This window comes from Salvelinus alpinus, chromosome 22 (assembly GCF_045679555.1).
Source record: "Salvelinus alpinus chromosome 22, SLU_Salpinus.1, whole genome shotgun sequence".
NCBI classification, from domain to species: domain Eukaryota; kingdom Metazoa; phylum Chordata; class Actinopteri; order Salmoniformes; family Salmonidae; genus Salvelinus; species Salvelinus alpinus.
Genome location: NC_092107.1, coordinates 49533191 through 49545690, shown reverse-complemented (window position 1 = coordinate 49545690; position 12500 = coordinate 49533191). Strand labels below are relative to the sequence as shown.

At 40.3% G+C, this 12500-nt stretch overlaps 1 protein-coding gene across 4 annotated transcripts in view; it reads right to left on the bottom strand.

Annotated features, from left to right (window-relative positions):
* The window catches only part of LOC139549590 (tyrosine-protein kinase receptor UFO), a 106937-nt gene that overhangs the window by 37817 nt on the left and 56620 nt on the right, over window positions 1–12500 (bottom strand). For all 4 annotated transcript variants that reach the window (XR_011669916.1, XM_071360233.1, XM_071360235.1 and 1 more), the window contains 2 exons: window positions 5787–5916; window positions 3567–3658 (listed from right to left, as the gene is read on the bottom strand). Coding sequence is in view for 3 of the 4 variants with exons in the window: in XM_071360233.1 (XP_071216334.1) it covers window positions 3567–3658; window positions 5787–5916 (222 nt within the window). In the remaining variant the exon portion in view is untranslated. The remainder of the gene's footprint in view (window positions 1–3566; window positions 3659–5786; window positions 5917–12500) is intronic.

The following is a 12500-nucleotide window of genomic DNA, read 5'->3' as shown; positions in this document are numbered from 1 at the left end:
TTATTATACTGTCCTCATCCATGTAAAAACCCTGGTTATTATACTGTCCTCATCCATGTAAAAACCCTGGTTATTATACTGTCCTCATCCATGTAAAAACCCTGGTTATTATACTGTCCTCATCCATGTAAAAACCCTGGTTATTATACTGTCCTCATCCATGTAAAAACCCTGGTTATTATACTGTCCTCATCCATGTAAAAACCCTGGTTATTATACTGTCCTCATCCATGTAAAAACCCTGGTTATTATACTGTCCTCATCCATGTAAAAACCCTGGTTATTATCCTGTCCTCATCCATGTAAAAACCCTGGTTATTATACTGTCCTCATCCATGTAAAAACCCTGGTTATTATACTGTCCTCATCCATGTAAAAACCCTGGTTATTATACTGTCCTCATCCATGTAAAAACCCTGGTTATTATACTGTCCTCATCCATGTAAAAACCCTGGTTATTATACTGTCCTCATCCATGTAAAAACCCTGGTTATTATACTGTCCTCATCCATGTAAAAACCCTGGTTATTATACTGTCCTCATCCATGTAAAAACCCTGGTTATTATACTGTCCTCATCCATGTAAAAACCCTGGTTATTATACTGTCCTCATCCATGTAAAAACCCTGGTTATTATACTGTCCTCATCCATGTAAAAACCCTGGTTATTATACTGTCCTCATCCATGTAAAATCCCTGGTTATGATACTGTCCTCATCCATGTAAAAACCCTGGTTATTATACTGTCCTCATCCATGTAAAAACCCTGGTTATTATACTGTCCTCATCCATGTAAAAACCCTGGTTATTATACTGTCCTCATCCATGTAAAAACCCTGGTTATTATACTGTCCTCATCCATGTAAAAACCCTGGTTATTATACTGTCCTCATCCATGCTCCTCTATAGGACAGGGATGCACTGTGTTAGGCCAGGCAGTCACAGGCAAAGAGGGTAAACACTATACAGGTATAGCATACAGTATGTATGTAGTATTGCATAGTATACAGTATGTATGTAGTATTGCATAGTATACAGTATGTATGTCGTATTGTGTAGGTGGTTTAGTATACAGTATGTATATAGTATTGCATAGTATACAGTATGTATGTAGTATTGCATAGGTGGTGTAGTATACAGTATGTATATAGTATTGCATAGTATACAGTATGTATGTAGTATTGTATATGTGATATAGTATACAGTATGTTTGTAGTATTGTATAGGTGGTACAGTATACAGTATGTATGTCATATTGTATATGTGATATAGTATACAGTATGTATGTAGTATTGTATATGTGGTACAGTATACAATATGTATATAGTATTGTATATGTGATATAGTATACAGTATGTATTTAGTATTGTAAAGGCAGTTTAGTAAACAGTATGTATGTAGTATTGTATAGGTGGTTTAGTATACAGTATGTATGTAGTATTGTAAAGGTGGTTTAGTATACAGTATGTATGTCGTATTGTGTAGGTGGTATAGTATACAGCATGTATGTAGTATTGTATAGGTGGTACAGTATACAGTATGTATATAGTATTGTACAGGTGATATAGTATACAGTATGTATGTAGTATTGTATATGTGGTATAGCATACAGTATGTATGTAGTATTGTATAGGTGGTTTAGTATACAGTATGTATATAGTATTGCATAGTATACAGTATGTATGTAGTATTGTATATGTGATATAGTATACAGTATGTTTGTAGTATTGTATAGGTGGTACAGTATACAGTATGTTTGTAGTATTGTATAGGTGGTACAGTATACAATATGTATATAGTATTGTATATGTGATATAGTATACAGTATGTATGTAGTATTGCAAAGGTGGTTTAGTATACAGTATGTATGTAGTATTGTAAAGGTGGTTTAGTATACAATATGTATGTAGTATTGTAAAGGTGGTTTAGTATACCGTATGTATGTAGTATTGTAAAGGTGGTTTAGTATACCGTATGTATGTAGTATTGTATAGGTGGTATAGTATACAGTATGTATGTAGTATACAGTATGTATACAGTATGTATGTAGTATTGTGTAGTATACAGTATGTATGTAGTATTGTAAAGGTGGTTCAGTATACAGTAGGTATGTAGTATTGTCTAGGTGATACAGTATACTGCATGCAGTATGTATGTAGTATTGTAAAGGTGGTTTAGTATACAGTATGTATGTAGTATTGTATAAGTGGTTTAGTATACAGTATGTGTGTAGTATTGTAAAGGTGGTTTAGTATACCGTATGTATGTAGTATTGTAAAGGTGGTTTAGTATACAGTATGTATGTAGTATTGTATAGGTGGTATAGTATACCGTATGTATGTAGTATTGTATAGTATACAGTATGTATTTAGTATTGTAAAGGTGGTTCAGTATACTGCATGCAGTATGTTGGAATAGTACTGTTTCTATCAATGGATGAGTATGTGTTGGAGCAGGCTTGCTTCCATCTCTGGTGTCAGCTATATGTCAGAGAAAAACAGGCAAGTTGACAGGGAGACTCTATCCATCTAGCTATATACTATATCCTGAGGTCAGTTACATGTAAGGACGTGTAGAGTGACGCCAATCTTCCACTGCTCTAGGATCAGGTAGGTAGGATCTAGGATCAGGTATGGAGAGACAGAGGGACAGGTATAGACAGACAGAGGGACAGGTATAGACAGACAGAGGGACAGGTAAGACAGACAGAGGGACAGGTATAGACAGACAGAGAGACAGGTATAGACAGACAGAGCGACAGGTAAGACAGAGGGACAGGTAAGACAGACAGAGGGACAGGTATAGACAGACAGAGCGACAGGTAAGACAGAGGGACAGGTAAGACAGAGGGACATGTATAGACAGAGGGACAGGTATAGACAGACAGAGGGACAGGTAAGACAGAGGGACAGGTATAGACAGACAGAGGGACAGGTATAGACAGACAGAGCGACAGGTATAGACAGACAGAGAGACAGGTATAGACAGACAGAGCGACAGGTAAGACAGACAGAGGGACAGGTATAGACAGACAGAGAGACAGGTATAGACAGACAGAGCGACAGGTAAGACAGAGGGACAGGTAAGACAGAGGGACAGGTATAGACAGAGGGACAGGTATAGACAGACAGAGGGACCGGTAAGACAGAGGGACAGGTATAGACAGACAGAGGGACAGGTATAGACAGAGGGACAGGTATAGACAGCCAGAGGGACAATGTAAGACAGAGAGACAGGTATAGACAGACAGAGCGACAGGTAAGACAGAGGGACAGGTAAGACAGAGGGACAGGTATAGACAGAGGGACAGGTATAGACAGACAGAGGGACAGGTAAGACAGAGGGACAGGTATAGACAGACAGAGGGACAGGTATAGACAGAGGGACAGGTAAGACAGAGAGACAGGTAAGACAGAGGGACAGGTATAGACAGAGGGACAGGTATAGACAGCCAGAGGGACAATGTAAGACAGAGGGACAGGTATAGACAGACAGAGGGACAGGTATAGACAGCCAGAGGGACAGGTATAGACAGAGGGACAGGTAAGACAGACAGAGGGACTCACATGTGGCCTCAGTGGTCCTGCGGCTGTATGTACGTCGTGCTCTGTACCTCACCACCAGCTCTCCACTCTCCATCATGGGCTCAAACGCTTCCCTGTTAACACACACACACACACACACACACACACACACACACACACACACACACACACACACACACACACACACACACACACACACACACACACACACACACACACACACACACACACACACACACACACACACACACACACACACACACACACACACACACACACACATAGAAAGACATAGAAACATATATCAGTTGTCACACCTGCAGTCAGATGGACAAACACAGCTGAAGTACATTTCTGTATTGTAAAGGAATCTGAGTCTGACCAAAACAGATTGGTTCCAGAGTCTCCAAATGGGTTCTAGAATCTCCAGATGGGTTATAGATTCTCCAAATGGGTTCTAGAGTCTCCAAATGGGTTCTAAAGTCTCCAGTTGGGTTCTAGACTCTCCAAATAGGTTCTACAGTCTCCAAATAGGTTATAGACTCTCCAAATGGGTTATAGACTCTCCAGATGGGTTATAGAGTCTCCAAATAGGTTATAGACTCTCCAAATGGGTTATAGACTCTCCAGATGGGTTATAGACTCTCCAGATGGGTTATAGACTCTCCAGATGGGTTATAGACTCTCCAGATGGGTTATAGACTCTCCGAATAGGTTATAGACTCTCCAGATGGGTTATAGACTCTCCAGATGGGTTATAGACTCTCCAGATGGGTTATAGACTCTCCGAATAGGTTATAGACTCTCCAGATGGCTTATAGACTCTCCAGATGGGTTATAGACTCTCCAGATGGGTTATAGACTCTCCGAATAGGTTATAGACTCTCCAGATGGGTTATAGACTCTCCAGATGGGTTTTAGACTCTCCAGATGGGTTATAGACTCTCCAAATAGGTTATAGACTCTCCAGATGGGATATAGATACTCCAGATGGGATATAGATACTCCAGGTGGGTTATATAGACTCTCCAGATGGGTTATAGACTCTCCAAATAGGTTATAGACTCTCCAGATGGGTTATAGACACTCCAGATGGGTTATATAGACTCTCCAGATGGGTTCTAGAGTATCCAAATGGGTTCTAGAATCTCCAAATGGGTTCTAAAGTCTCCGGTTGGGTTCTAAACTCTCCAAATAGGTTATAGAATCTCCAAATGGGTTATAGACTCTCCAGATGGGTTATAGACTCTCCAGATTGGTTATAGACTCTCCGAATAGGTTATAGACTCTCCAGATGGGTTATAGACACTCCAGATGGGTTATATAGACTCTCCAGATGGGTTATAGACTCTCCAGATGGGTTATAGACTCTCCAAATAGGTTATAGACTCTCCAGATGGGTTATAGACTCTCCGAATAGGTTATAGACTCTCCAGATGGGTTATAGACACTCCAGATGGGTTATATAGACTCTCCAGATGGGTTATAGACTCTCCAGATGGGTTATAGACTCTCCAAATAGGTTATAGACTCTCCAGATGGGTTATAGACTCTCCGAATAGGTTATAGACTCTCCAGATGGGTTATAGACTTTCCAAATAGGTTATAGACTCTCCAGATGGGTTATAGACTTTCCAAATAGGTTATAGACTCTCCAGATGGGTTATAGACTTTCCAAATAGGTTATAGACTCTCCAGATGGGTTATAGACTTTCCAAATAGGTTATAGACTCTCTAGATGCTGCAGAATGCATTAAGAACTGAAGAAAATAACCCCGCATTCTAGGCTTGACAGATTCCATGAAGTCAAACACACACACACACACACACACACACACACACACACACACACACACACACACACACACACACACACACACACACACACACACACACACACACACACACACACACATCTGCAGCCAGATGCACAAACACAGCTGTAGAACCTTTCTCTAATGTGTCAGAATCCACAGAGTTGTATAACAGATGGGCTACAGAGTCGTTCTACAGGCCCCAGAATGCACGCTGACACAAAGAGAAAAACCCTGTGTTCTTAACTAATACATAACATTTACCATTACGTCAAACACACACACACACACACACACACACACACACACACACACACACACACACACACACACACACACACACACACACACACACACACACACACACACACACACACACACACACACATACACACACTCCGCCTGGGAGACTGAGGAGCCTACTCACCCAAAGCGTGTCTCCTTCCGCCGTAGTTTGGCCACGTACACTGCCATTAGGACTGCTAGCGCCACGGCAACAGCTATCGCCATGACAACATACCACCAGTGCCAAGAGAAGAGCGGCTGGAAGGAGGTATCTGGGGAGGGGAGGGGGGGGGGGGGGGGGTCAGTCATGTGGTTTCATGAGGAGAAGGACAGAGTTTCTAGAGATGTAGTGCTACTGGGGTTGTTGTAGGGTGTGTGTGTTGTGTTTGTGTGTATGTTTGTGTGTTGTGTTTGTGTGTTGTGTTTGTGTGTATGTTTGTGTGTTGTGTTTGTGTGTATGTTTGTGTGTTGTGTTTGTGTGTATGTTTGTGTGTTGTGTTTGTGTGTATGTTTGTGTGTTGTGTTTGTGTGTATGTTTGTGTGTTGTGTTTGTGTGTATGTTTGTGTGTTGTGTTTGTGTGTATGTTTGTGTGTTGTGTTTGTGTGTATGTTTGTGTGTTGTGTTTGTGTGTATGTTTGTGTGTTGTGTTTGTGTGTATGTTTGTGTGTTGTGTTTGTGTGTATGTTTGTGTGTTGTGTTTGTGTGTATGTTTGTGTGTTGTGTTTGTGTGTATGTTTGTGTGTTGTGTTTGTGTGTATGTTTGTGTGTTGTGTTTGTGTGTATGTTTGTGTGTTGTGTTTGTGTGTATGTTTGTGTGTTGTGTTTGTGTGTATGTTTGTGTGTTGTGTTTGTGTGTATGTTTGTGTGTTGTGTTTGTGTGTATGTTTGTGTGTTGTGTTTGTGTGTATGTTTGTGTGTTGTGTTTGTGTGTATGTTTGTGTGTTGTGTTTGTGTGTATGTTTGTGTGTTGTGTTTGTGTGTATGTTTGTGTGTTGTGTTTGTGTGTATGTTTGTGTGTTGTGTTTGTGTGTATGTTTGTGTGTTGTGTTTGTGTGTATGTTTGTGTGTTGTGTTTGTGTGTATGTTTGTGTGTTGTGTTTGTGTGTATGTTTGTGTGTTGTGTTTGTGTGTATGTTTGTGTGTTGTGTTTGTGTGTATGTTTGTGTGTTGTGTTTGTGTGTATGTTTGTGTGTTGTGTTTGTGTGTATGTTTGTGTGTTGTGTTTGTGTGTATGTTTGTGTGTTGTGTTTGTGTGTATGTTTGTGTGTTGTGTTTGTGTGTATGTTTGTGTGTTGTGTTTGTGTGTATGTTTGTGTGTTGTGTTTGTGTGTATGTTTGTGTGTTGTGTTTGTGTGTATGTTTGTGTGTTGTGTTTGTGTGTATGTTTGTGTGTTGTGTTTGTGTGTATGTTTGTGTGTTGTGTTTGTGTGTATGTTTGTGTGTTGTGTTTGTGTGTATGTTTGTGTGTATGTTTGTGTGTGGGGGTTGTGTGAATGCACTCATGTGTGTCTATGGGGGTTATAGTAGATACCAGGGTGTATAATCTATTATGGGGGTTATAGTAGAGACCAGGGTGTATAGTTTATTATGGGGGTTATAGTAGAGACCAGGGTGTATAGTTTATTATGGGGGTTATAGTAGAGACCAGGGTGTATAGTTTACTATGGGGGTTATAGTAGAGACCAGGGTGTATAGTTTACTATGGGGGTTATAGTAGAGACCAGGGTGTATAGTTTATTATGGGGGTTATAGTAGAGACCAGGGTATATAGTTTACTATGGGGATTATAGTAGAGACCAGGGTGTATAGTTTATTATGGGGGTTATAGTAGAGACCAGGGTGTATAGTTTATTATGGGGGTTATAGTAGAGACCAGGGTGTATAGTTTACTATGGGGTTTATAGTAGAGACCAGGGTGTATAGTTTATTATGGGGGTTATAGTAGAGACCAGGGTGATAGTTTATTATGGGGGTTATAATAGAGACCAGGGTGATAGTTTATTATGGGGGTTATAGTAGAGACCAGGGTGATAGTTTACTATGGAGAATATAGTAGAGACCAGGGTGTATAGTTTACTATGGGGGTTATAGTAGAGACCAGGGTGTATAGTTTATTATGGGGATTATAGTAGAGACCAGGGTGTATAGTTTATTATGGGGATTATAGTAGAGACCAGGGTGTATAGTTTACTATGGGGATTATAGTAGATACCAGGGTGTATAGTTTACTATGGGGATTATAGTAGAGACCAGGGTGTATAGTTTACTATGGGGGTTATAGTAGATACCAGGGTGTATAGTTTATTATGGGGGTTATAGTAGAGACCAGGGTGTTAGTTTACTATGGGGGTTATAGTAGATACCAGGGTGTATAGTTTACTATGGGGATTATAGTGGAGACCAGGGTGTATAGTTTATTATGGGGGTTATAGTAGAGACCAGGGTGATAGTTTATTATGGGGGTTATAGTAGATACCAGGGTGTATAGTTTACTATGGGGATTATAGTAGATACCAGGGTGTATAGTTTATTATGGGGGTTATAGTAGAGACCAGGGTGTATAGTTTACTATGGGGGTTATAGTAGAGACCAGGGTGTATAGTTTACTATGGGGGTTATAGTAGAGACCAGGGTGTATAGTTTATTATGGGGGTTATAGTAGAGACCAGGGTATATAGTTTACTATGGGGATTATAGTAGAGACCAGGGTGTATAGTTTATTATGGGGGTTATAGTAGAGACCAGGGTGTATAGTTTATTATGGGGGTTATAGTAGAGACCAGGGTGTATAGTTTACTATGGGGTTTATAGTAGAGACCAGGGTGTATAGTTTATTATGGGGGTTATAGTAGAGACCAGGGTGTATAGTTTATTATGGGGGTTATAGTAGAGACCAGGGTGTATAGTTTATTATGGGGGTTATAGTAGAGACCAGGGTGTATAGTTTATTATGGGGGTTATAGTGGAGACCAGGGTGTATAGTTTATTATGGGGGTTATAGTAGAGACCAGGGTGTATAGTTTATTATGGGGGTTATAGTAGAGACCAGGGTGTATAGTTTATTATGGGGGTTATAGTAGAGACCAGGGTGTATAGTTTATTATGGGGGTTATAGTAGAGACCAGGGTGTATAGTTTACTATGGGGGTTATAGTAGAGACCAGGGTGTATAGTTTACTATGGGGGTTATAGTAGAGACCAGGGTGTATAGTTTACTATGGGGGTTATAGTAGAGACCAGGGTGTTAGTTTACTATGTGGGTTATAGTAGAGACCAGGGTGTTAGTTTACTATGGGGGTTATAGTAGAGACCAGGGTGTATCGTTTACTATGGGGGTTATAGTAGAGACCAGGGTGTATAGTTTACTATGGGGGTTATAGTAGATACCAGGGTGTATCGTTTACTATGGGGGTTATAGTAGAGACCAGGGTGTATAGTTTACTATGGGGGTTATAGTAGAGACCAGGGTATATAGTTTACTATGGGGGTTATAGTAGAGACCAGGGTGTATAGTTTACTATGGGGTTATAGTAGATACCAGGGTGTATAGTTTACTATGGGGGTTATAGTAGATACCAGGGTGTATAGTTTACTATGGGGTTATAGTAGAGACCAGGGTGTATAGTTTACTATGGGGTTTATAGTAGAGACCAGGGTATATAGTTTACTATGGGGGTTATAGTAGATACCAGGGTGTTAGTTTACTATGGGGGTTATAGTATAGACCAGGGTGTATAGTTTACTATGGGGGTTGTAGTAGATACCAGGGTGTATAGTTTACTACGGGGTTATAGTAGAGACCAGGGTGTATAGTTTACTATGGGGGTTATAGTAGATACCAGGGTGTTAGTTTACTATGGGGGTTATAGTAGACACCAGGGTGTATAGTTTACTATGGGGGTTATAGTAGAGACCAGGGTGTATAGTTTATTATGGGGGTTATAGTAGATACCAGGGTGTTAGTTTACTATGGGGGTTATAGTAGAGACCAGGGTGTATAGTTTACTATGGGGATTATAGTAGAGACCAGGGTGTAAAGTTTATTATGGGGGTTATAGTAGAGACCAGGGTGTATAGTTTATTATGGGGGTTATAGTAGATACCAGGGTGTTAGTTTACTATGGGGGTTATAGTAGAGACCAGGGTGTATAGTTTACTATGGGGGTTATAGTAGATACCAGGGTGTATAGTTTACTATGTGGGTTATAGTAGAGACCAGGGTGTATAGTTTACTATGGGGGTTATAGTAGAGACCAGGGTGTATAGTTTCCTATGGGGGTTATAGTAGATACCAGGGTGTATAGTTTACTATGGGGGTTATAGTAGATACCAGGGTGTATAGTTTACTATGGGGGTTATAGTAGAGACCAGGGTGTATAGTTTACTATGGGGATTATAGTAGAGACCAGGGTGTTAGTTTACTATGGGGGTTATAGTAGAGACCAGGGTGTATAGTTTACTATGGGGGTTATAGTAGAGACCAGGGTGTATAGTTTACTATGGGGGTTATAGTAGAGACCAGGGTGTTAGTTTACTATGTGGGTTATAGTAGAGACCAGGGTGTTAGTTTACTATGGGGGTTATAGTAGATACCAGGGTGTTAGTTTACTATGGGGGTTATAGTAGAGACCAGGGTGTATCGTTTACTATGGGGGTTATAGTAGAGACCAGGGTGTATCGTTTACTATGGGGGTTATAGTAGATACCAGGGTGTATCGTTTACTATGGGGGTTATAGTAGAGTCCAGGGTGTATAGTTTACTATGGGGGTTATAGTAGAGACCAGGGTATGTAGTTTACTATGGGGGTTATAGTAGAGACCAGGGTGTATAGTTTACTATGGGGTTATAGTAGATACCAGGGTGTATAGTTTACTATGGGGGTTATAGTAGATACCAGGGTGTATGGTTTACTATGGGGTTATAGTAGAGACCAGGGTGTATAGTTTACTATGGGGGTTATAGTAGATACCAGGGTGTTAGTTTACTATGGGGATTATAGTAGAGACCAGGGTGTATAGTTTATTATGGGGGTTGTAGTAGATACCAGGGTGTATAGTTTACTATGGGGGTTATAGTAGAGACCAGGGTGTATAGTTTATTATGGGGGTTATAGTAGATACCAGGGTGTTAGTTTACTATGGGGTTATAGTAGAGACCAGGGTGTTAGTTTACTATGGGGGTTATAGTAGAGACCAGGGTGTATAGTTTACTATGGGGGTTATAGTAGAGACCAGGGTGTATAGTTTATGATGGTCTCCTCTCTCTCTCTGTTATTTTATGATGGTCTCCTCTCTCTCTCTCTGTTATTATATGATGGTCTCCTCTCTCTCTCTCTCTGTTATTATATGATGGTCTCCTCTCTCTCTCTCTCTGTTATTTTATGATGGTCTCCTCTCTCTCTGTTATTTTATGATGGTCTCCTCTCTCTCTCTCTCTGTTATTATATGATGGTCTCCTCTCTCTCTCTCTCTGTTATTTTATGATGGTATCCTCTCTCTCTCTTTGTTATTTTATGATGGTCTCCTCTCTCTCTGTTATTTTATGATGGTCTCCTCTCTCTCTCTCTCTGTTATTATATGATGGTCTCCTCTCTCTCTCTCTCTGTTATTATATGATGGTCTCCTCTCTCTCTCTCTCTGTTATTTTATGATGGTCTCCTCTCTCTCTCTCTGTTATTTTATGATGGTCTCCTCTCTCTCTCTCTGTTATTTTATGATGGTCTCCTCTCTCTCTCTCTGTTATTTTATGATGGTCTCCTCTCTCTCTCTCTGTTATTTTATGATGGTCTCCTATCTCTCTCTCTCTCTGTTATTTTATGATGGTCTCCTCTCTCTCTCTCTCTGTTATTATATGATGGTCTCCTCTCTCTCTCTCTCTGTTATTTTATGATGGTCTCCTCTCTCTCTCTCTGTTATTTTATGATGGTCTCCTCTCTCTCTCTCTCTGTTATTTTATGATGGTCTCCTCTCTCTCTGTTATTGTATGATGGTCTCCTCTCTCTCTCTCTCTCTTTGTTATTATATGATGGTCTCCTCTCTCTCTCTCTCTGTTATTATATGATGGTCTCCTCTCTCTCTCTCTCTGTTCTTATATGATGGTCTCCTCTCTCTCTCTCTGTTATTTTATGATGGTCTCCTCTCTCTCTCTCTCTGTTATTTTATGATGGTCTCCTCTCTCTCTCTCTGTTATTTTATGATGGTCTCCTCTCTCTCTCTCTGTTATTTTATGATGGTCTCCTCTCTCTCTCTCTCTCTGTTATTTTATGATGGTCTCTCTCTCTCTCTCTGTTATTATATGATGGTCTCCTCTCTCTCTCTCTCTGTTATTTTATGATGGTCTCCTCTCTCTCTCTCTGTTATTTTATGATGGTCTCCTCTCTCTCTCTCTGTTATTTTATGATGGTCTCCTCTCTCTCTCTCTGTTATTATATGATGGTCTCCTCTCTCTCTCTCTGTTATTTTATGATGGTCTCCTCTCTCTCTCTCTCTGTTATTTTATGATGGTCTCCTCTCTCTCTCTCTGTTATTTTATGATGGTCTCCTCTCTCTCTCTCTCTGTTATTATATGATGGTCTCCTCTCTCTATCTCTGTTATTTTATGATGGTCTCCTCTCTCTCTCTCTCTGTTATTTTATGATGGTCTCCCTCTCTCTCTCTGTTATTATATGATGGTCTCCTCTCTCTCTCTCTCTGTTATTATATGATGGTCTCCTCTCTCTCTCTGTGTTATTTTATGATGGTCTCCTCTCTCTCTCTGTTATTTTATGATGGTCTCCTCTCTCTCTCTCTGTTATTTTATGATGGTCTCCTCTCTCTCTCTGTTATTTTATGTTGGTCTCCTCTCTCTCTGTTATTT